The sequence below is a fragment of the Myxine glutinosa genome, chromosome 4 (genome assembly GCF_964187855.1).
Source record: "Myxine glutinosa chromosome 4, kmMyxGlut1.1, whole genome shotgun sequence".
NCBI classification, from domain to species: Eukaryota; Metazoa; Chordata; class Myxini; order Myxiniformes; family Myxinidae; genus Myxine; species Myxine glutinosa.
In genome coordinates this window covers 50,456,985-50,481,032 of record NC_136264.1, presented here as the reverse complement: position 1 = coordinate 50,481,032, position 24,048 = coordinate 50,456,985, and the positions used below count along the sequence as shown (strand labels likewise).

General features: G+C 44.7%; 1 protein-coding gene across 1 annotated transcript in view; it reads left to right on the top strand.

Annotated features, from left to right (window-relative positions):
- Nucleotides 1–20,588, top strand: part of LOC144891705 (uncharacterized) — a 30,877-nt gene extending 10,289 nt beyond the window's left edge. Inside the window, exons 2-4 of the mRNA XM_078775685.1 lie at nt 8,927–9,054; nt 16,448–16,562; nt 19,881–20,588. Coding sequence (XP_078631811.1) covers nt 8,927–9,054; nt 16,448–16,562; nt 19,881–19,951 — 314 coding nt within the window. The 3' untranslated portion in view covers nt 19,952–20,588. The remainder of the gene's footprint in view (nt 1–8,926; nt 9,055–16,447; nt 16,563–19,880) is intronic.
- Nucleotides 20,589–24,048: the final 3,460 nt, after the last annotated feature.

Genomic DNA, 24,048 nt, shown 5'->3' with positions numbered 1-24,048 from the left:
ATCGGACCCGTGGTTGTCGAGAAACAGCGGTCACAGACAAACACACAGACACACAGACACACAGACACACAGACACACAGACAGACACACAGAGATTGCTGGAATTATAGATAGATATCGGACCGGTAGTTGTCGAGAAACAGCGGTCACAGACAAACAAACAAACGTACAAACGTACAAACGTACAAACGTACAAACGTACAAACGTACAAACGTACAAACAAACACACAGAGATTACTGGAATTATAGATAGATAAGCTAACGATGCACTGTGTGACTGTTTTTTCCATCCATTGCTTGTAAATAATTTTGGTCGCTCTTCCTTTTTGCTTGTGTGTGTATAATAAATCTGTTCTTCCTCCGTACTCTGTCTTTTTCTCTTTTCCTTCTCTTTCGGTCGCTTTAGAGGTTTCCCGATTGAATATCTGTGGGGCGATCTGGTCAACGGGGGAGTTGTCAACGGGGGAGCGATACGTGGATACGGGAGCGATACGGGAGCGATGAGTGGATACCAGAGATAACGTCACCGCGTGGCAGGCGGTGCGTATCGCTCCCAGCAAGGTGCAGCAGCAGCTGTATGGGACACCTTGCTGGCGGTTCTCCACTGATGATATGAAGGTCGCATAGTGACTGATATAAAAACCGAAAGGGTCACAGAGTTACAAGTGTATGGAAAGCCTCACTGCGTTGCCCTGATGAAGCCCCAACAAGGGCGAAACCAGGTCGGTAACTGTGAGTTTTGCATGCACTTGTGACAGTATCTGTATTTATAATCCGTAATGACGCACTGCTAGATGGTTCCTCTGGAACTTTGCAGGCAAGGCGGACGTGCATGGCGATGACGTCATGTTGTCCGCTCATTAGGTTGGAGAACCAGATTACAGATACCATTATATATATATATATATATATATATATATATATATATATATATATATATATATATACACACACATATGTAAGGAATAACCAAGCCAATGTGTTTAGCCAACATGGAATAACCAAGCCATGATATCTCAAGAATCAGTATATATATTGTTATGTTTTTGGGGTAGGGATGAAATACCTTAATGAAGTTGAGAACGTGTCGGTTTAGAATGCTCTGAGTGTCGCAAAGAAGAAGAACCCACCTCAATGTAAATGAAGTTAGGCTGACTGTCTGGGTAAGATCGTATATGTGTCTCCATACGAGGGGTGGAGCTATGCTAATTAGGTAGGGCTTAAGGATAAACCCCAGTGTGTAATTGGCACTAATTGCCCTGTGATTTTTCCCTTCGTTGTTATTGCATCAAAAAGGGCCACCACAATAACGACAACGATCGCACTGTAAATTGATTCATTTGCTCAGAACGCCGCTAGGGCTGACCAACACCCACCACATTTGCCGATCAGCAAGGGAACGACGTTATCCGAGCATTCCCAAATGAAGATTGGAGTTAGCCCCTGACGACTCGTAACGGGGAGGCCACACCCTGGCCTTCATGATTGAGTAGTGCTCGGTGATTGGACAGAGTCTGACATCAGCGTGGAACATTCGGGAGAGCTGAAGGCAAAAAGACGCGGTCTCGCCATTTTATCTCGATTCTGCTCCTGGCTTTGCGTGAGGGACGGTCGCTTCGCTCGCTATTTCCCTTTGTTTTGGTCCCGCTGGCAAACGGCTGCGTCTCAGGCTGTGCTGGTTCATGAAACTTTAGATAGTGGAGGAGGAAGAGGAAGACGTCTCGCCCTTGCTAATTCTCTTGCCTCGGTCACACGAGGAAACGGTTGCTTTTTGGCCTCGTGTGCATCTGCGGAGACATTCCCGAGCTCTTGGCACGTCGGTCGGAAGGAGACAAGAGCAGGAGAGGACTGGCCACACGCAATCCCTTCATGTCCATGGCGAGACAGAGAGGAGCTTCGCGTCATCGTGTGCATCTTTTCCGCACGCGGCTGCGGGCCCCTCTGTGCTGCCGACTGCATTCGACGGCCTCACTTGAATAACAATGCTAAGTCCCGGCACTATAAACACCAATTTATTTTTACTTTAGTTTTCCCCTTGTTTGTATACGAGTCTGAATGGAGGGTCCCTCATTTAGGAATTTTAGTTTTTACCTCACCTTTCATTGTTATTTGCATTTATTTTCATGAAATCATTATTTGTCGAATTGTAGTTTTCTTGTATTGTGGATATGCTGTCCTGTCTTTGTGGGTTCGGATAACCCCTGCGTGTGTTCCGATCAGATAACGCCTCGAGCCCTCCCGCGAGCGCGAAAAGATAATACCGCCAAGTTGGGTATACTCCTCGGAGTTAAGCTCATTTTGGTTATTCGTCCTCTTGGGGTCTTAACCCCGGGGACACGACAATATAATATATATGTATATGTACTGTATATATATATATATATATATATATAATATATATATATATATATATATATATACATATATATACATATATATATTATATATATATATATATATATATATATATATATATATATATATATATATATATATATATATATATATATATATATATATATATATATATATATATATATATATATATATATATATATATATATATATATATATATATATATATATATATTGTTGTGGTTTTTGGAATAAAGGCAACCCCACTTTAGTTAGTTGCACCACAACATGTAGCCTCGCTTAGTCAGTTATTTCTTATTAAATGTGAAGTATAGTCTCCTTCCCAGTGTTAGTATGCGTTGAGGCAGGTAAAGTAAGGGTAGGCCTCATTGGAGCCTGGAATTCCATGTGGTGGGCCTAGGACAAGTCGAACAGGCCCGAGGGAGGAGCTGGAGGGCGTGGCTGGTAAGCAGCAAACAGCTAACATGAGCTAAAGGGGAGTGGCCAATAACGGCGGCCAATGAGAGCTAAGGGGAGTGGCCAATAACGGCGGCCAAAGAGAGCTAAGGGGATTGACGGATGGGGGGGCTATCACGACATGTGTCCCCCGGCGGCCAGTGGAGGTCCGTGGAACATTCTAGTGGGGCTCCAGGGGATATAAGACCCGGCCCAAACCCCCGAACTCTCTCTCTCGCAGGTCGATCTCTCTGGCAGGCGAACTCTCTCTGGCCCTGGACTCTGAACTCTCTCTGGCCCGATGATCTCCCTGCCTGGACTCCCTAATATAGACTCTCTGTCCCGGGATTCTGAACGCTCTCTCTCTGGCCCGACGAACTCCCTGCCTGGACTCCCTAATATAGACTTTCTCTGGCCCGACAATCTCCCTGCCTGGACTCCCTAATATAGACTCTCTGTCCCGGGATTCTGAACGTGCTCTCTGCTCCTGATGACCTCTGCTTGGACTCCCTGCACGTGCGCTTTGCCTCGCTGGCTTTGGGACACGCTCCGTGGATTCCCGTTCGTGCACGACTGAGGTCGACGTCCCTGCCACAAACATCCTCGGGGGGAAATGCCCAACGAGCCGTCCAGGGCGAACTGCGCCAAGCGGCCGCGCTTTGTGCGCGTCCCCCTATTCCTCCCCTTCCCCGAACGAGTCTGAGGGCCCTTGTCTGGGAAACATAAGTAAGGTGGTTAAGATTCTCCTCTGTGTCCCTTTTCTATCACCAGTGTACAATTGTGAATAAATCCTGTGCTTTGTTTCCAACTTGGCCGTTTTCGGCCCTTCACCATTGGCCTCGCATTGCACGAGTTAAAACCGCTTTATTGGGATCATAGTGGTTAACGGCACGAGTTACGCGACGCACAAACTGCTCGGGCATACCATACCCAGTTGTCTCGTGTGAGGTCCAGCCCCCGTCCTCGCGGTGGCGTGTGTATCGAAGGTACTCGGGTTGTGACCGGAAACCCTTCCACGCGCTAGCTGCGGGTTCGGCGGCTGGAATTGCCCAGCAATCCGTCCTCCACGAGTATAGCCTGTGGGCGGCCTCGTGGACTCGAAGCTCGAGGGGGAGCAGGGCGGACGGGCCCGGGAAGGTTTTAGGCTCGGTGGCGAAGCTGGTCGAGGCCCACCTCGGTCGGGCTGGGCCCATTTCACAATTAAAAGGTGAGCTGAATTATAGTAGTCAAACTTCTACGGCCGCGAGTAAAAGCTGAATTATGGTAGTAAATTCATTCAAAAAGAACTAAAAATGTCGGGACGGGCCCCGGGAAGGTTATAGGCTAGGTGGTGATGCCGGTCGAGGCCCACCTCGGCCAGGCTGGGCCCATTTCGCAATTAAAAGCTGAGCTGAATTATAGTAGTCAATCTTCTACAGCCGCGAGTAAAAGCTGAATTATAGTAGTAAATTCATTTTGAAAGAACCCGGGCAACGCCGAGTGCTTTCGGCTTGTGTATATAATATATATATATATATATGTATATATTGTTACGGATTCGTAACTTCCGTTATTGGGGTTTTCACCCACTTGACATGTTTCTGATATTAGGTATTATTATTATTCTCAAAAGGTTTATTATTCAGGAACAGCTATCTAAAGTTAAAAAGGTTAACTTAAAATGATACAGGAAATCGTGGACCAGAAAACGACGAGCGAGGAAGAGGAGGCGGTGAGAAAAGTCGGAGAAGAAGCTGGTTGCTTTGCAGGTTGGCGTTGGATTCGGAGGAACCATCGTCGTGTGATTACATCTCGAGTACGAGCCGTCCGCCATTTTGACTCATGCGCTTCGCGCGTCGAGCAAACTTTCCTTGCTTCGTCAACTGTTTCCACCGCGTTCAGATGTATCTGTGGTGTGTGTGTGCACCGAGGCTTCTGACGATTACTTTGCGGCTCGCCGACCATGAACAGTGAAAGTTCGTACCTGCAGGGGGCCTTTGGATTTCCCAGTCGCCGTGAGTGCGCCTTTGTGCCACTTTAACCACGTGACCCTTTTCTCCGCTTTGGGCCGCGTGCGCCTTGGTGCCGTTTTGGGCGGCGTGTCTGTGCCTGCCCGCGGAACGAGATTCTGGTTTAGAGTCGACATTGTTCCGTTGATCACTGGAGGGGACCAACTCTGAGCTCGAAGACGGGAATATAGAGACATTGGGGAAGGTTCTTTCCACTCACTTGGAACACTGTGAGTTACTTTATGCATGCTAGCTGATGGAATCGAGAGTGCACTCTTAATTGTCATTTGTGGTAATGTAATTCCTGTGTGATTTATAATATAGTATTGGTTTGTTCGTAATCATTGGTGTTGTTTCCTTATTGATTTCGACACGGAAATATATATTTTTCTGCCGTGATTCCTCCCGGGGTTTGGAGGTATACCGAGACCAGGAGGTCGGGGCGGAACACGTAACAGAAATTGGGGGCTCGTCCAATTGACTCGTGGGCTCGAAATTGGGTCTGCGTCCGGGATCTAAAAATCCCTAAATTTAGTCCGGGAAAGAATTCCCTAACATTCCCAGAATTCCCAAATTTGGAACTTGTTCCAACATTCCCAAATTTTTCCAAAAACAAACAAATTGTTTTTTGTTTTTTTAAAAATTTCTTGTGTGATGGTTAACAGGTGTTAAAAATAGTCACCATGGAGTTTGACGCAGAGAAGTTTGCAGTGACCCCTAGTGAAGCAGTATATATATATACAGTATATACAGTCATGTGAAAAAGTAAGTACACCCCATGTAAAATTTAGACTTTTTCAACATATTTCAACATACAGCTATTTGATCTTCATTTCAACAATATTGATAGATAAACGTGATATAATATAACAAATATCATGAAACATTTACATTTTGTAGTCCATTGTATAATTTAATTAAACATAAATGCAAATTTCGCATGTGGAAAAAGTAAGTACACCCTTGGCTCTAATAGGTGGTATTGCCCCCTTTGGCAGAAACAACCTCAAGTAGGCGTTTCTTATAACTGTCTACCAGTCTCTGACATCGACTGGGAGAAATGTTTTCCCACTTCTCCATGTAGAATTCTTTCAGCTGTGCGATGTTTGAGGGGTTTCTTCCATGCACAGCTCGTTTGAAATCCCCCCACAACATCTCGATGGGATTTAGATCCGGGCTTTGACTTGGCCATTCCAGAACCCTCCATTTCTTTCTTTTCAGCCATTCCTTGGTGGATTTACTGGTATGTTTAGGGTCATTGTCATGTTGCAAGGTCCACCTTCGGTTGAGCTTCAACTTTCCGACAGATGGCCTCACATTATCCTCAAGCACCCTCTGGTACAATGAAGAATTCATAGTGGATTATATGATGGTGAGCTGCCCAGGCCCTGATGCAGCAAACCTGCCCCAAACCATAATATTTCCACCACCATGCTTTACAGTTGGTATCAGGTTCTTGTGGTCAAATGCTGTCTTTGGTTTTCGCCAAACATGTCTTCTGGTACTGTGGCCAAATGGCTCTACCTTTGACTCAACTGTCCAGAGCACATTGTTCCAGATGTGCTGGTCTTTGCCTAGGTGTTCATTGGCAAATTTTAGTCTTGCCCTGATGTTCTTTCTGGACAGCAAAGGTTTCCTCCTGGCACACCTCCCATGTAGATCAAATTTTTGCAGCCTCTTTCTAATGGTAGACTCGTGCACTTTGACATCAACCGTGGCAAAATATACCTGTAGGTCCCGTGATGACATTCTGGGGTTCTTAGAGACTTCTTTCAGCATCTTGCGGTCTGCTCTCCGGCTGCACTTGCTGGGGCGGCCTCGCCTGAACAAGTTGGCAGTTGTTTGGAATCTTCTCCACTTGTAGATGATCTTCCGGACAGTCGAATGATTGATTTCAAATTGTTTGGAGATCTTTTTAAATCTCTTCCCAGACTCGTAGGCATCTATAACCTTCTTTCTGAAGACTTCAGAGAGCTCTTTTGATCTAGGCATGGTGATGCCACACACTTCAACAACAAAGAGCAAACCAAACTAAATGTCTGAGGTTTAAATAAGACAGGTTCCTCCAAGATCCTCTCTAACGTTGTTCTAATCATTTGCACCTGAGCTGGTGCAACTGATTCCAATTTTAGGTATTTGAAGGAATGATAAATGTAGGGGTGTACTTACTTTTTCCACATGCGAAATTTGCATTTATGTTTATTTAAATTATACAATGGACTACAAAATGTAAATGTTTCATGATGTTTGTTATATTATATCACCTTTATCTATCAATATTGTTGAAATGAAGATCAAATAGCTGTATATATATTATATTAATTTATATATATATTTATATATCCATATTTGTACTGTATATAAATTACATATATATATATATATATATATATATATATATATATATATATGTATGTATGTATGTATGTATGTATGTATGTATGTATGTATGTATGTATGTGTATGTGTATATATATATGTATATATATATATATATATATATATATATATATATATATATATATATAATCAGTCACTATGCGACCTTCATATCATCAGTGGAGAACCGCCAGCAAGGTGTCCCATACAGCTGCTGCTGCACCTTGCTGGGAGCGATACGCACCGCCTGCCACGCGGTGACGTTATCTCTGGTATCCACTCATCATATGGAGTCGACCTGGATATATATATATATAACGGTATGTCGGTCCGGCGACTGAATGTCGCCGGAAACACCATAATATAATTCCCTGGTCAACAGTAAACTATATAAAATGTCATGCCGGTGCTTTTAAGGTAGGCTGTTGATTCAGTGACGGATATGAAGCCAGCTGTCCTGTCCGGTAGCATTATCTTCTGCACATAAAATATCTCAGAGTAACTTTCAAAAAGAGGATCTTTTGTGATGGTTCCCTTGTGAAATACTAAATTTCTGTCCATATATTGTGATATTCCCCTTGGAACTGCATAGATGCACCTCCATAAAGAGTGTAAACCAGCATCCAGGTGTTGCGTACCTGATAAACGTTCCTGAATGGATTATATAACTGACAGAATTTATTTGTGAAATGGTTGAAATCATTCATTGCGAAGCAGAATTTTCCAAACGTTGGATTGTTCACCTACTAACAGGGAACGTGAACTGGATTTAGACCGTCGTGCGACAGTGTAGTTTTACCCTACTGATGCTTTTGGTGCTGGGACAGCAACCCCATTCAGTACGAGAGGAACCCCGGGTTCAGACCTTTGGCGCATATGTGGCTGAGCAGGCAACAACAACAACAGGCATTTTAAGGCCATTTTCCATGCTAGACCGGGGGTTAGCCTAAGGCAGCAGGTGAGCAAGCAGCGGCGTGACAATGGTTGACCAACCCGCTGGTTGAATCACCACGAAGGTGCAGTTATACCACTGAGGCACTGCCTCTGCAAACTGATCGAATGGGTTGGGGTTGGCAGCCGACGAGCATGTACACTTGGCCAGAGTATCCCAAGAGCCGGTCAGCGCCAGGCCTGACGTTTGACTGAAGGTGGCAGGAATTTGTACTCTGTTCAGGTTACCAGACATACCTCACCTACTCTTCGTGAAAGATGCCATCAACTAAAACCAGAAGATGGACAACTATCGGGGACGCCTCTTTTTGGTGGTTGTACCCCCCCCCCACCCTCCACCACCACCCCCCCAACGCAAGTCGGGGCCAAATCTTCCCCATTCTTCTCTGCTCCCGGGCAGATTCCTCAGGGCAGCGCAATCAATGTCAGAGTGCCGATCGGTCCACATGGACTGGCCCTTTTCGTTCTTGTCCCCCCCCTCTCTCTCTCTCTCTCTCTCTCTCTCTCTCTCTCTCTCTCTCTCTCTCTCCCTCTAACTTTGTCGTGGCCCCGTCTTCGTGAAGGCAGTTGTACACCATCCCAGGTGTGGGGGATCTCTGTGTCGCTCCTGGGAGATCAATGGGCTGTCTCCATGCTGAGGGCTTGTTCAAGAGAACTGTCAGGTTATATATATCGGCACCATCCTGCTGGACCAAACACTATAGTTGACTCCTTATTGTACATCATTTTCATATGAAGGTGTGTAAATACCTGCTGTGTGCTGCATGCTAATGTTTCCATGTTTTGACCATGCTAGAACGAAATCATGATCATTGGGTTTGCCATGGATGCCCAACATGCAAAATCCCCCACATCCCACACAATGGAGGTATTATCTGCATTACCACGAACAGGACTCGATACTGCAAGCCCATGTGCAACAAGGTATGTCTCTCCCAATACCATTAACTATTTACTTCCAGATATGTATCACAGAAAGCATTCTCGGATTTAAAGATTATTCCAGGTAAAAACATAAATAAATAATGCTTCACATTCTACCCTCATATAAGTAGGCCTATAGTTTTGGGGTTGGTGGGGTATACAAAGGGAACCAATGAATATTGATCCCTATTATGTCTGATGTGTCTGCATATATAAAGTTGTACATGGAGAAAGTTTGATATTCAAACATAATTAATAGCCTTCCACCTTTTTAATAGCCTTTCGTTTTAATAGCCTTTTAAAATTAATAATTAATAGCCTTTCGGCCTTCCACCTTTTCCCCTGTTCACGTGAATTGTGGTTGTCCCTCAAGGCCCTCTCCTCGTTGGTATTTTGGTGAATATAAGATTGTTCTTCACGGTTCTGTTTAAATATGTTTAAACTTTCCTTCCACCTTTTCCCCTGTTCACGTGACTCGTGGTTGTCCCTCTAGGCCCTCTCCCCATTGGTATTTTTGTGAATATAAGATTGTTCTTCATGGTTCTGTTTAAGTATGTTTAAACTTTCCCCTGCAGTGTTTTATTCAGTGGTATATTACAACACACTGTTTTTCTTCCTATTTAGAAGGCTCTTTTCAATTTCCTCTCCAACACATTCCACTTCAAAAAAATATTCAATCTCTTATAATTCTAAATCACTACATGCTCTAAATTCACATTCATTCCACCCCTCCTCCATCGTTCTTAAACGGATCGCTAACTTGAAAATCACAACAAACCCAAATTGTTATAAATGTTCGTCTTTCATTAATCATCCACTTTCTAAAGAGCCCCCTTGCCCCTCCCCTCCTAAACTCACCCCTTGCCCCTCCCCTCATAAACACCCCGCTTGCCCCTCCCATTCAAAACTCCCCCCCAACCCCTCCCCTTCAAATCTCCCCCCCCAACCATCCCTCCCAAATTCTCCCCCCTCCAACCTCCTCCTCAAAGCTGCCTCCTCCCCACTTCCTCTCCCTTCTATCTCATACCTTCACCTCCCCCAACCTTCTACTTTCCTCTGCCCCCCTCAAACAACCCCTCACTGTGCCTCATCCCATCACCATCAAACCTTTCATCCTCCTCATCCTTTCCTTTCTTGTAACTCTTCTGTAATCTCTGACACACTATCAACTGCTCTCCCTACATCCCCCTCTCATCCTCCATCTGACCCTACCCCTACCCTGCCCTGTCCTGCACCCGATGCTCCCCCTCTCTCCTCATTAACTGTATGGACCTCAAACATCCGGGGCCTTCGCTCAAACCTGATTGATATCTCCATTCAGGTTGCTTCTGACAATCCAGACTTGATCTGCTTAATAGAAACTTTCCTCCTTCAAGATGTCTCTGATTCCTTAATATCTCTTCGTGGTTACTCCCTCCTCCGGTATGATAGATCTGAGCCTCGTCCTGGTGGTGGGGTGGCTATCTTTATCAAAAACTCTCTTCCTCACTCTCCTTGCACTGCCCTCTCTCCACCCCACCCCCAGGAGTACCTCTGGCTGTTGCCCTGAAACAACTTGCCTTTGCCTCTTGGAAGGCAAATCCAAATGAAGGCAATCTCAGTTCCTTCCACCAAGCTCGGAACAAGTGTGTGTCTACCCTAAGGAGAGCCAGGAAGCACCATCTCTCCACACTCAAGATTGAACTCTCAAACGTGTCTCCTTCCTCCAAATCCTGGTGGTGTCTGGTCAAATCCGTTTCTGTTGTTTGTTCCCCCTCCATCCCCTCCCTTACCTCAAATGGCCACACAGTTGACACCGCACTTGACAAAGCCGCATGCCTCAACTCTGTGTTTGCCTCAAAATCTTGTGTCCCAAACCCATCTCTCTGTATTCCCACCTTTCCCAGTCGAACCCAACTGCTCCTGGACTCTGTGTCCTTCTCTCCTGACAAGGTGGAGAAGTTTTTGTCAATCCTCGACTCTGATTCTGCAACTGGACCAGACGGCATCAGCCCACGGGTCCTAAAATCCTGCTCTGCTGCTCGATCTCACCCTCTCTCTGTTCTTTTCACCCACTCTTTTGTTCAAGGTCATCTGCCAGCATCTTGGAAATCAGCAAACATTACCGCTTTACACAAAAAAGGTGCAAAAACAGATCCTTGCAACTACAGACCAATCAGCCTGCTTCCAATTATCAGCAAAGTCATGGAATCCATCATTGCTTCAGATATCAAATCCTTCCTCTTCTCCAATGGCTTGATCTCTGATCATCAATTTGGATTCAGACCAGGTTATTCCACTCTGGACATGTTGCTTCTGCTGTCTCAACAATGGATGGAGGTCCTCAATGCCAAACAGGAAATCAGAGCAGTCTCACTTGACATATCATGAGCCTTCGATATGGTCTGGCACCCAGCTCTGCTCACCAAACTCTCCTCCTGTGGTATCCATGGAAATCTCCACTCATGGCTTGCAGACGTCTTCTCTGGTCATAGGCAGCGTGTGGTCCTGAATAGATTTCTCTCATCTCCCAATTCCTGTTCTGGCTGGAGTACCCCAAGGTAGTGTTCGGGGCGCTGTGCTATTTCTGGTCTTCATCAATGATCTCTCCGACTCTCTGGAAAATCCTCTCTATCTCTTTGCTGATGACTCCACTATCTGCCGCTCCATTCCTCAACCCTCAGATCAGCAGTCTGCAGCCTCCTCACTCTCTGCAGACCTGGACAAAATCACAGACTGGTCAAACAAGTGGAACATGTCTTTCAATCCTGACAAATCTCACACTCTTACTATGTCTCTCCGAAAAGACCGACTGGAAAACCCTCCCATCTACTTTCTCAACAATCCTCTCCAAGAAGTTCTGTCACTCAAGCTTTTGGGTCTCACTATCTGCCATGATCTTTCTTGGGAAAACCACATTTCCAAGCTGGCCTCCAAAGCCAGTCGCCGACTGGGCATCCTCCGTCGTGTGAAGTCCTTCCTTGGCACACCTGAGCTCCTCACTACATACAAGGCTTTCATCCGCAGCTTAATGGAATACTGTTCCCCCCTCTGGGCCGGTGCTCCGGCCTCACACCTAGCTCGGCTTCACGCTGTTGAAACCAAAGCTTTCAGAATCATTGGAATCTCCTGCAATGAAGCTAACTCCGAGGGCCTTCACTCACTCACCGCAGGCAGGTTGGTGGTCTTTCTGTCTTCTACCGACTCCTCTCCGGCCTTGCTCCCCCAGCTCTCTCTGTTCTCTGTCCCCCTAATATTCCTACAGCTCGCACAAGATCTGCCAGCAACCCTCTTGTGGTTAAACTGCCAAAATCTAGGCTCTCTGCTCACCTTCACTCTTCCATTCCCCTTTTCTCCCGCCTCTGGAACAAACTCCCCCACTCCCTTCAATCCCACTACTCCCTCCAGGTCTTTAAAACAGCTGTTCACCACCATCTCTTATCTTCCCCCATCCAAAACCTTAATCTTTTCTACCCCTGCTAATTCACCTCAGATACTTTTTTGAAATTCCAACTTCTTTCCTGGAAGTCTTTGCAGTGTTCATATGTTTTATACCTCTCCAACCTCCCCCCAAGCAAAAATAAAACAAAAATAGGCAAATCAGGAGGGCATGACAATTTATTTATTTGCTATTTTCGAAAAGCAATCAACAAGCAAGCCTTGCACTTAACAATATCAAAAATGAAATAATATTTTACTTTCTTGACATCTTGGCAGGGTTAATGCTCGAGCACTCTTTGATTGTTGATTTAATATTGTTACTTGGAAGGGGGATCCACAGCTAGACTGTGGTAAGCATAGTATGGGTGGTGTGTTTCGAATAGGTTAGATTGCCATGTAACAGCAATCTGGCAGAGTAAGTTGTTTGTTACTGTTACGGATTCTGGATTTATGTGAATTACTATTCAGGTCATTGCTTATTAATGTTTATTCTATTAAAGGTTGTTGTGGTTAAATGGTTAGAAGCGCTCCTGATAACAGGAGACCGGAAACGGGATGGTGAACCGGAAGAAGAAAAAGACAAGGTCGGGAGAGAAGCGGCCATCTTGATCCTCGTCCAGCTCCGACGCGAGCCGAGTCGATCTTTACCTGCTTTGGAACGCTGAGTTTGAAAAGCCCGTCTGGCGAGAGGAGTTACCTGCGCGGGGTGATTGCCTGTTACGTGTCAGGTTGCCGTGGGTTCCTGGAAGGAACCAAGCGTCCGGCACTGTTCGCCTCGACGCCTACGAGTGCGTGTACGGGTCGCACCTTGGGCCTCGCGCGCTTTGCGAGCCGTTCACAGCCCAGAGGCCGCGATCACGGGCTCCAACCCCGGTGGCGTCTCGAGGAGGTGTCCGCTGCAGCAGCCGTTCCCGGTACGGGACGTGCACGTTTGGAGCACGTCAGCCAGGGGTCCGTTCAACCGCCCGTGTGCGGAGAATTCGACCTTCACCTTGGTCTGGAGTGGCCCCGAGACATTGTGAGGGACATTGACTATTGAGGGGGCCGTGAGTGGGGTCAAGGGGGGGAATATATGAGATGGCCATCTTAGTAATATTGTTGATTGATTGTTGATTGTTGTTGATTGATTGGGAATATATTATTGATTAATCCGGATCCTTGGTGTGGGGTTTCTTATTGACTGGAATTCATATTGATTGCGTTACGAAAGCGTATAAATCATATATCTTTCTGGCGGGGTTCCTCTCACGGTCCGGGGTTCACCGAGACCAGGTAGTCACCGGGAGGACCACGTAACAGTTACATGTCATGCTGACGAAGCAGCGCGTGTAATTTATAGACATGGTAGACAGATTAATGTGCAAGTAAACACCTCTTGTTTGTGGGTGGGGCATGGTGATGATTTCCTAGGACAGAGGCACATACATACATGTATGTGTTGAGTGTGCTACAAGGCCATCACAATCTGTCTGGTCAGTGTGTGCCAGCCATGGCAGCACAGTGTGCTGTGGAGCAGGAAGTCAATGTACAATTATTTTTATTGGGGTCCCCCCATGGGTGGGAGGGCCCTAAAGAGACCTCCACGTAGGAGGAGGAGAACAGAGACTAGTAGGAGAGATCAGGGAGAGGCCTAGTGTGAAAGGAGGATAAGAAACTTCATGTCGGAGCTTTGTGAGGAGACATTGATCATGGTTTTCTTCATGTGGAATTGATTCAAACTGGGATCACCTTATGTTTTGGAAAGGATAAGGAGCTACCTCACTTGGAGGAGGAAAAGGAGTGTCTGGAGAGAAGTGTAGAACAGGATGCCTCGTTTGAAAAGGACAAAGGGCGGCACGAGGCCTGGTTGAGGAGCTCATCATCACTGGCCTTCGTCAAGGCTGATTTTCGTCATGCTCTGTTTGGATTTCTGAATCTTGGGTGCTGCTCGTGGCAGTTTTACTTCGTCTTTGGACCAACCTCGTCACTGGCTCTCGTCACGCACCTGATTTCCAAAGTGGGCTGCATTGAGTCCTGTGTCCACCCTGTTGGGAAAAGGGAAGACCATGCCTGATTTCCTTTGTTGTTGTATAAGTGTGATCTGTGGTGCCTCGTGGGTTAGGATATCAGGTTTATTTCCCATCATTGTATACATGTTTGAGTGTTTCCATTTGCCTCTGTTTCTTTTGATTCGCTTGGTTTGTACCATTAATTAATAGTGTCTTGTCGACCCTCCTCCATGTAGTTTTCTTTATAAATAAATCCGTTTACAGGTAAGAAAACGTGTTTAAGCCATCTATTTTTCGTGTGCATTTACTGTTGATTCGGCTCAATTGAATGGTCCTTGGGAAACGGTTGAGTTGTAGAATTTATTGAATGCAATGCAATAAAAGACCGTTTTGGCCATTCTACGAGACTAAAGATCCCAGCGCTGAGGTATACGGTGTTAACGGGACCCTCAGAAGTGACACTACCTTGCCTTTTCCTTATTATAGGATAATAATGTGAGCACACCGGATATACATTTGAGGAGGAATTAAATATACCAGGAATACCTGCTGCCTCCTGCGATTATCAGTCAATAAAGCACTTGCACTATGCTACGTGTTCAGCGCAAGATTTGCAAGTCATCTCCATAGATGACTTGCAAATCCCCCGACCACCATCACCACTAGGTGGCACTACACACCACACATTGACAGAATTTGCACTCTCTCAATCCCACGACTACGATTTTTCTTCAAGCAACCCCAAGTACATCCAACAAATTTAAACTCATTCCGTACAGTGGTTTAGTAGTGCATACTAGTTCAGCAAATACACACACACACACACACACACACACAAAATACAAATGATAACAAGGAAACTATAACATAATGAAAATATAATGATAACAAAAAATAATAATCAAGAAATAGGGACAGTTTGGAGAAACTTTTTATCCCATACTTTTCATTGGCACCGTGGTTTATATTATGGGTGCATATTATGTGCATCCATCTGAGCTATCAATTCAGCAATAAGTTGGAAACTCAGGATTGTTTCTTGATTATTATTTTTTTGTATTAGTGACTGTCCCTATTCACCCGTAAAACGGGGTGAATAGAGACAGCCATAAAAATCCTATTTATTCCTATTTAACCCATATATGGGGTTAATAGGGACTATAAGTTGCTTTTTAAAAAAACAAGAGAACACTTTCAACCCAAATAGCAACAAATCAGTATGGTTATCAATTTTCAGCGAAAAAAGTTTCCAAACTTTTTTTTCAGTTTGTGTCCCTATTCACCTTGCTGTCCCTATTCACCCCATTTCACGGCATCCGTATGTCTGTCTGTCCATCCCCAAACTACTCCCTCAGTTTTGGAACGTTTCTGAGTCCAAGCGGGTATCATAAGATGGGTGGGAGGTTTCATAAATTCCTCAGTACAATTATGATTTTGACATTCCGATCCATATGAAACTGCTCCCGATCCAGAAGTAAACACATTCACCGGTTCGGCAGAAACATTTCGCTGGTTTGATAATATCTCAATACAATTATGACTTTGAGTTACAAATAATCTTACTGTATATAAAGAAAGTTTAAACAACTTTACAATGTGCAGTATGGTGATGTTGAAATCGAAGTGATTTTTGTTCACGCCATATATAAGCAGCAAAGATGGTTGATGAGGGTGATGTTAGCTGACTTCCAATAAAATAGAAGATGACCTCAGGCAAAAAATGATAGAGTGAATAGAGCAGAATGTGTGTGAAGCACAACATGTTGTCTTTTGATTAAAGCCATCAGTAAAGTGACGGGTAAAATGACTCGTTCTTATATATATATAATATACACACAGGCTCCTCCATGAGCCTCCGTCACTACGTAGAAAAAAGCATAATGTAAACAAACACTCCCAGGTCTGAAATTGGAACAGCAAGCCGATCAACATTCATATCAATTGACTATTTTGAGGACATGTCATCATGGTCGTTTCATCCTCAGGGCTACGATTTTGCTTTCCTGAGACGAACACGGCTCTTTGAAACGTGTGGAGCAGAGAGCGGCTATAAATGGAAAACGCAGTACGTCGGTGGACACCGTCTAGCAGAATGCAATCGTGAGTCTCTTTACAATATTCTTACGAAAAAGGTGACTTTTTTGTAGTTGGATTATTCAGTCTCATGTTGGGCAACTGACCTATCCTGGGCTGACCATATCGCAATGGGCATCCAGTGTTGTTACCTCCACCACCAAAGGTGGATGGAGGTTATGCTTTCACCCCTGTCTGTCTGTTTATTTGTTTGTCTGTTTGTGAACAAGATATCCCAAAAAGTTGTGGACGGATTCGGACGAAATTTGGCAAAGAGGTAGTGAACAATGCATTCAGAAAGTATTCAGACCCCTTCACTTTTTTCACATTTTGTTATGTTGCATCCTTATGCTGAAATCGTTTAAATTCATTTTTTCCCTCATCAATCTACACTCAATACCTCATAATGACAAAGAGAAAACAGGATTTTAGAAAGTTTTGCAAATTTATTAAAAAGAAAAAACGGAAATATCACATTTACATAAGTATTCATACCCTTTGCTATGACACTTGAAATTTCGCTCAGGTGCCTCCCATTTCTCTTGATCATCTTTGAGATGTTTCCACACCTTGATTGGAGTCCACCTGTGGTAAATTCAATTGATTGGACATGATTTGTAAATAGTCAGGGCCCTTAGGGATATTTTGGTTCAAATTCTTCCAAAAGCATCAAATTTGGCGCAGATGTTGCCCATGCCATACTCTTTCGATTTTTGACGGGCGCCAAGGGCGGTATGATCCGGGGACCATACCGGTCCATCCCGCCATGTCACCTGACCTATGACGTCATAATTAGGATATGCATCCAATCACATGGCGTACTATAAGTGTTCAAAGTTCAAAATGAATCGATCGAAAAATGAAGGCAGGGATCCATTTTTAAGGTTTTCATGAAATCCAATATGGCCGCCAGGTCACATGACCTATGACGTCATATTTATGACGTGTATACAATCATGTATACATGAACCCGGATCATGATCGCACAAAAATTAAACACAAGGATATGGCATACAGTTCATAAAACATCAAAATCCGTACCTTTGTAATTAGACTGATGAACTGCATATGCCTGAAAATTAGGAAATAGACATGTAAAGATTTCCTCTAATTGTCAAAAATAAGGTCAGAGTTCGATTACCCAACCCAGAAACATAAAATGGTGAACCTCGCGTAAATCTTGACAAAAAACTCAAAAACCGACATGTTTGACTCAAAAATGACCTTTAAGATGACCTTGAGGGTTGACCTTGACCTCGAATCATCAAAATAACATCATAATTGGATTCCTCGACCTCGAAAACACCTGATAGGTGGTATCATACATGATTCCAACCCTTTTGGTTATTTAACTGATTTTCCTCTAATCCGGGTGGCGGCCATTTAGTATTTCGCCAATATGGGGCCCCCGGGGGGGGGGGGGGGACGCCCGTCTTGGCGCCCGTCTTGGCGCCCGTCAAAAATCGAAAGAGTATGGCATGGGCAACATCTGGGCCAAATTTGGTGCTTTTGGAAGAATTTGAACCAAACGGCCCCAAAATATCCCTCAGGGCCCTGACTAAAAGGCGCACACCTGTCTATATAAGGTCTCACAGCTGACAATGCATATCAGAGCAAAAACCAGGCCATGAGGTCAGAAGAAACTGCCTGCAGAGCTCAGAGACAGGATTGTGTCGAGGCACAGATCTGGGGAAGCCTACAAAAAAAAATCTCTGCTGCATTGAAGGTTCCCAAGAGCACAGTGGCCTCCATAATTCTTAAATGGAAGAGGTTTGGAAGAACCAGGACTCTTCCTAGAGCTGGCCGCCCGGCCAAACTGAGCAATCGGGGGAGAAGGGCCTTGGTAAGTGAGGAGACCAAGAACCCGATGGTCACTCTGGCTGAGCTCCAGAGATCCTGTATGGAGATGGGAGAAACTTCCAGAAGGACAACCATCACTGCAACACTCCACCGATCTGCGCTTTATGGCAGAGTGGCCAGACGGAAGCCAAACAGTTCAATCTTGGTTTCATCAGACCACAGAATCTTGTTTCTCACAGTCTGAGAGTCCTTCAAGTGCTTTTTTGCAAACTCCAAGTGGGCATTCACGTGTCTTTCACTGAGGAGAGGCTTCCGTCTGGCCACTCTGAAGGGGTCTGAATACTTTCTGAATGCACTGTATGTGACAAGGACGAAATGATTAGACTTTGGTGAAGATCCGGATCTGGCCACTAGAATTTTTGCAAATGATTCTTCACCATTGGGAGATAGGGCCAAAAACGATACATAGCAGGATATCTCAAAAAGTTATGGACGGATTTGGACGAAACTTGGTGGGGAGGTTGTGTGTGTGACAATGACGAATCGATCCAATTTTGGTGAATATCTGAATATGGATTTGGATACGATAGTTATTTAATTTCTAAGTGATTCTTCACCATTGGGAGATAGGGCCAAAAGCGATACATAGCAGGATATCTCAAAAAGTTACGGACGGATTTGGCCGAAACTTGGTTGACGAGTTGGTTAGGTGACAAGAACAAGCCGATTAGAATTTGGTTCATGTCGGAATCCAGATCCGGTCTATCAGTGAGATACAAAACATAAACTGGTCAACCTGGCGGAGGTTTGCGCTCTACCGAGTTCCGTTCTAGTATTGCAGATGTCTTTTCCAAGCTACACTTGCTTTCTTTTTCTTTGACATTGTTTTCTGAATCATTTATTTTATAAGATCACATGTAGTTCTTGCTAAATGAGTTGTCTTGATTATGTTTATATCCTACTAGCAGAAGTACCCGCATTGCCGGGCGGGGGAGGGGAGGGGGAACGGAGAGGGGAGGGGGAACGGAGGGGAGAAGAGGGGGGGAGGGGGAGAAGAGGGGGGGAGAGGGGAGAAGAGGGGAGGGGAGGGGGGAGAGGGGAGAAGAGGGAGGAGGGGGAGGGGAAAAGAGGGGGGGATGGGGAGGGGGAGAGGGGAGAAGAGGGGGGATGGGGAGGGGGAGGGGGAGAGGGGAGAAGAGGGGGGGATGGGGAGGGGGAGGGATGGAGGGGGGAGGGGGGGTGGGAGGGGGAGGGGGAGGGGGAGGAGGGTGGGAGGGGGAGCGGAGGGGGAGGAGGGTGGGAGGGGGAGCGGGAGGGGAACGGGGAGGGAGGGGAGGAGAGGGGGAAGGCGGAGGGGGGGGGGGAGGGGAGGGGTGGGGTAGGGGAGGAGGGGGGGAGGGGGAGGGGGGTTATTTATAAGATCACATGTAGTTCTTGCTAAATGAGTTTCTTGATTATGTTTATATCCTATTGCCTTAATGCCACTTGTCAATACAGTGTAAATTAAGTAATCCACATGCCAATCTGCATTTCCACATGACACAGATAATGATGGTTTGAGCTCCAAAGCGGACGGACGACGGATTACTTCAACGATACGTGCACGAGTGATGTAGCGGATGTCCACTATCCAGACATTTTTGGGATACGGTGAAACATTGCTACTTTGAATCCACCATCGAAAAGAAACAACGTGTGGAAACCGCATTGCCGAGACCCATATCATGTGTGCGGCTAAGAAGTGTGATCAAAATCAACGGAGCAATCTGAAATCACAAAAGTAGTTGTGATTATCGTGCTTTCTAATATTTTTTTTGCTTAACATTTAAATTGACAAGTTAATATTAGACTTAGCACCACAATGAATAATGTAAGATCCACAAATATGGTGTAAATGTAGCTTTTCTGCATTTGAAGGCTGTAAAGAATGAGCTCGTGAAAGCAACTGCTTAATACCTGAATTATTCCATCGGCAAATAATGTCGGCCCATTAAAAAAAAAATGGTACATGATATTTTATTTAGTAAAAGTGTATGATTGATTGTGACATGCATTTGTAATTGATGATTGTCTGGTACTATCTCTTGCCTTATATTAATCTGTGCAAAATGCAGAAACTTCTGCAAACCTGAGTATAAACAGTATTTGCTATTGCCAGGTCTATGCACATCAAGTTTGTCTATCTTTTGTTTTTGGATCACATGAGCACCTAATGTTGTATTCCATATCCAATAAAATCAATATCTTACTATATATCTGGGGTATTTTTTCAATATTCCTTCCCTGCACAACTGAGCTCCCTCACCACCTACAAAGCTTTCATCCACAGTTTTGATGGAATACTGCTCTCCCTTCTGGGCTGATCTGGGAAACCAAAGCATTCAGAATCATTGGAATCTACCGCGATGAAGCTAACTCTGAGGGCCTTTCATTCACTCACCGCAGGCAGGTTGGTGGTCTTTCTGTCTTCTACCGACTCCTCTCCGGCCTTGCACCCCTTGCTCTGTCTATGCTCTGTGCCCCAAATATTCCTGCAGGATGCACAAGATCTGCCTGCAACCCTCTCCTGGTGAAACTGCCAAAATCAAGACTCTCTGTTCACCTTCACTCCTCTTTTCTCCCCGCCTCTGGAACAAACTCCCTCACTCTCTTCAATCCCACTCCTCCCTCCAGGTCTTTAAAACAGCTGTTCACCACCATCTCTTGTCTTCCCCCATCCAAAACCTTGATCTTTTCTACCCCCGTTGATACACCCCAAATCCACCTCCTTCAAATTCCCTGTTTTCTTTCCTAAACTCCTCTGTAACGTCCATCTTGTTTATCCCGTGTACTCCGCCCCAGCCCTCTCCCTTCCACAGATCTCCTGATGTCCCAGTTCCCTACTATTGTTGTGCTTCCCTCTCTCCCGCTCCCTTTATTATATGTTCTATGTGATAGTTCTTACACGAGCATCGACCAAGTGTACAAAAAAGTGCTTCCCAACACCTTATTGTCTCCACTCTAAACATTCAGGAAGTTCTGTGTGAAGAAGTTATCTTTGCCAGACACAAGAAAAGGCAAAAGCTGACACAGTTGTCATGATGATGTCATTCAGATAGGTATTTGTAATTGCTGGAAAGCCATGAGCAAACCCATGGGCTTTTGAAGGACCTTCAGTACGAATTGCCTTGAAAAGCACAATACTTATATTAACAGCCCAGACTATTCTCACCTTGTGGAGTCAGTCGGAAATTAAAGGCTTCTGGCCACTCACGAAACGGCTAGGCAGGCAGGTATGCCTAACATTTGACTGGAGCCGGTTTGGCCAGGAAAGTGGCCGACGATAACCTGCTTACTCTGCGAAAGACACCATGGGAGTTTTAATGTCCAAAAACGAATGCCGGAAGACAGGACAACCAGCATAGCATCCATCAGAGAAACAGCACCCCTGCTATGTAATGAAGAAGAAGAGCTACTCCCTTTGAATCGAAATAAATGTAACTGGATCACTGTATGGTTTGCTGAAAATACTGGTCATTGGCGGCCATCTTTGTACTCACCACAACATGAAAAAGCCCTATTAAAAAACACTCATTTCATTTAAAAACCTGCTCTTGGTACTCAACACAACATGAAAAGGCGTATAAAAAAACAAAACAACAGTTTATTTTAAAACCTCATAATCTGTGATGGTTTGTCCACGTTATTTACTCTGGAACCTTTGGTCGGCAGGGAGTCCCAATATGGCGGCCGCGTGGCTTCATCTGCAAGCGCACATAGATCGGTAGTTCCTCCATATTATGGAGCTCTGTGCTTCAGACACGTCGAGCTGCTGAGGCGGTTTTCCATTGTATGGGGGTCACAATCCGAGAGGGATAGCTACCCCAATGCAGAATACTGGAATGGCTCATTCTTGTCAATAAGTTGGTCCTCATTTTGCTGACCTTCGAACTGGAAGGACGACAAGTTGATCGTCAGCATGTGTATGAGCTGTACTTCCACAACACACATGCAGCACAGTTTTCAAAACACTTAAGAATGGGTCTGATGATTCTCACTCCACTTAAGGGGTTATAATCTAAAATCTATTTATAGTTATAATCTAAAATCGTACTAACACTCCTTTGTTATTAGCCCCCGTTGGACTTAGTCCGAAACGGGGGCTTATGGATTGGGTCTCCTCCATTCATCCGTGCAACCATATTTTTGGGTTATAATCATTTTAAACCATATTAAGGGGTTATAATCATCCGTGCAACCAACATTTGCATGCGCAACCATATTTCGGAGATGTAGGCCGATGGACCGACTTTGTTCATATTTGCCAAAAATACAATACATGATGGTGCACATATTCTCCTCATTTTGTTTCGCGATGTAATCAAAGATGGCCGACTAGCGGCCATTTTAGTTGTAAAAAACTCAGTTGAACACATCCTCAACCCATTCTCGGACATGCATTTACTGATCTTATGTAAACTTGGCACACAGATAATAATGAATGATGGCTTACATATGCACGACATTGTTTTTCGAGATCAGATCCAAGATGGCTGACTGGCGGCCATTTTGTTACTTAAAGGTGTCCCCAACAATTCATCAGACATACAATCTCCGATTTTGTTCAAGCTTGGCACAAGCACAGCACATGCCATACATGTGCATTTCACTTTATTTTGAAATCTGATCGAAGATGGCCGACTGGTAGACTGGCGGCCATTTTAGTTGTAAAAAAACCCAATATTGAACACGTCCTCAACAATTTCTCGACATGCAATGAACGATTTTGTTCAAACTTGGCAGAAAAACAATATACAGTCACGTGAAAAAGTAAGTACACCCCATGTAAAGTTTTGACTTTTTCAACATACAGCTATTTGATCTTCATTTCAACAATATTGATATATAAAGGTGATATAATATAACAAATGTCATGAAACATTTACATTTTGTAGTCCATTGTATAATTTAAATAAACAGTAAATGCAAATTTCGCATGTGGAAAAAGTAAGTACACCCCTACATTTATCACTACTTCAAATACCTAAAATTAGAATCAGGTGCACCAGCTCAGGTGCAAATGATTAGAACATCATTAGACAGGATCTTGGAGGAACCTGTCTTATTTAAACCTCAGACATTTCGTTTGGTTTGCTCTTTGTTGTTGAAGTGTGCAACGTCACCATGCCTAGATCAAAAGAGCTCTCTGAGGCCTTCAGAATGAAGGTTATAGATGCCTACGAGTCTGGGAAGGGATTTAAAAAGATCCCCAAACAATTTGAAATCAATCATTCGACTGTCCGGAAGATCATCTACAAGTGGAGAAGATTCCAAACAACTGCCAACTTGTTCAGGCCAGGCCGCCCCAGCAAGTTCAGCCCGAGAGCAGACCGCAAGATGCTGATGTTCTCGAAGAACCCCAGAATGTCATCATGGGACCTACAGGTAGCTCTTGCCACTGTTGATGTCAAAGTGCACGAGTCTACCATTAGAAAGGGGCTGCACAAATTTGATCGACATGGGAGGTGTGCCAGGAGGAAACCTTTGCTGTCCAGAAAGAACATCAGGGCAAGACTAAAGTTTGCCAATGAACACCTCGGCAAAGACCAGCACTTCTGGAACAATGTGCTCTGGACAGATGAGTCATAGGTAGAGCTATTTGGCCACAGTACCAGAAGACATATTTGGTGAAAACCAAAGACAGCATTTGACCACAAGAACCTGATACCAACTG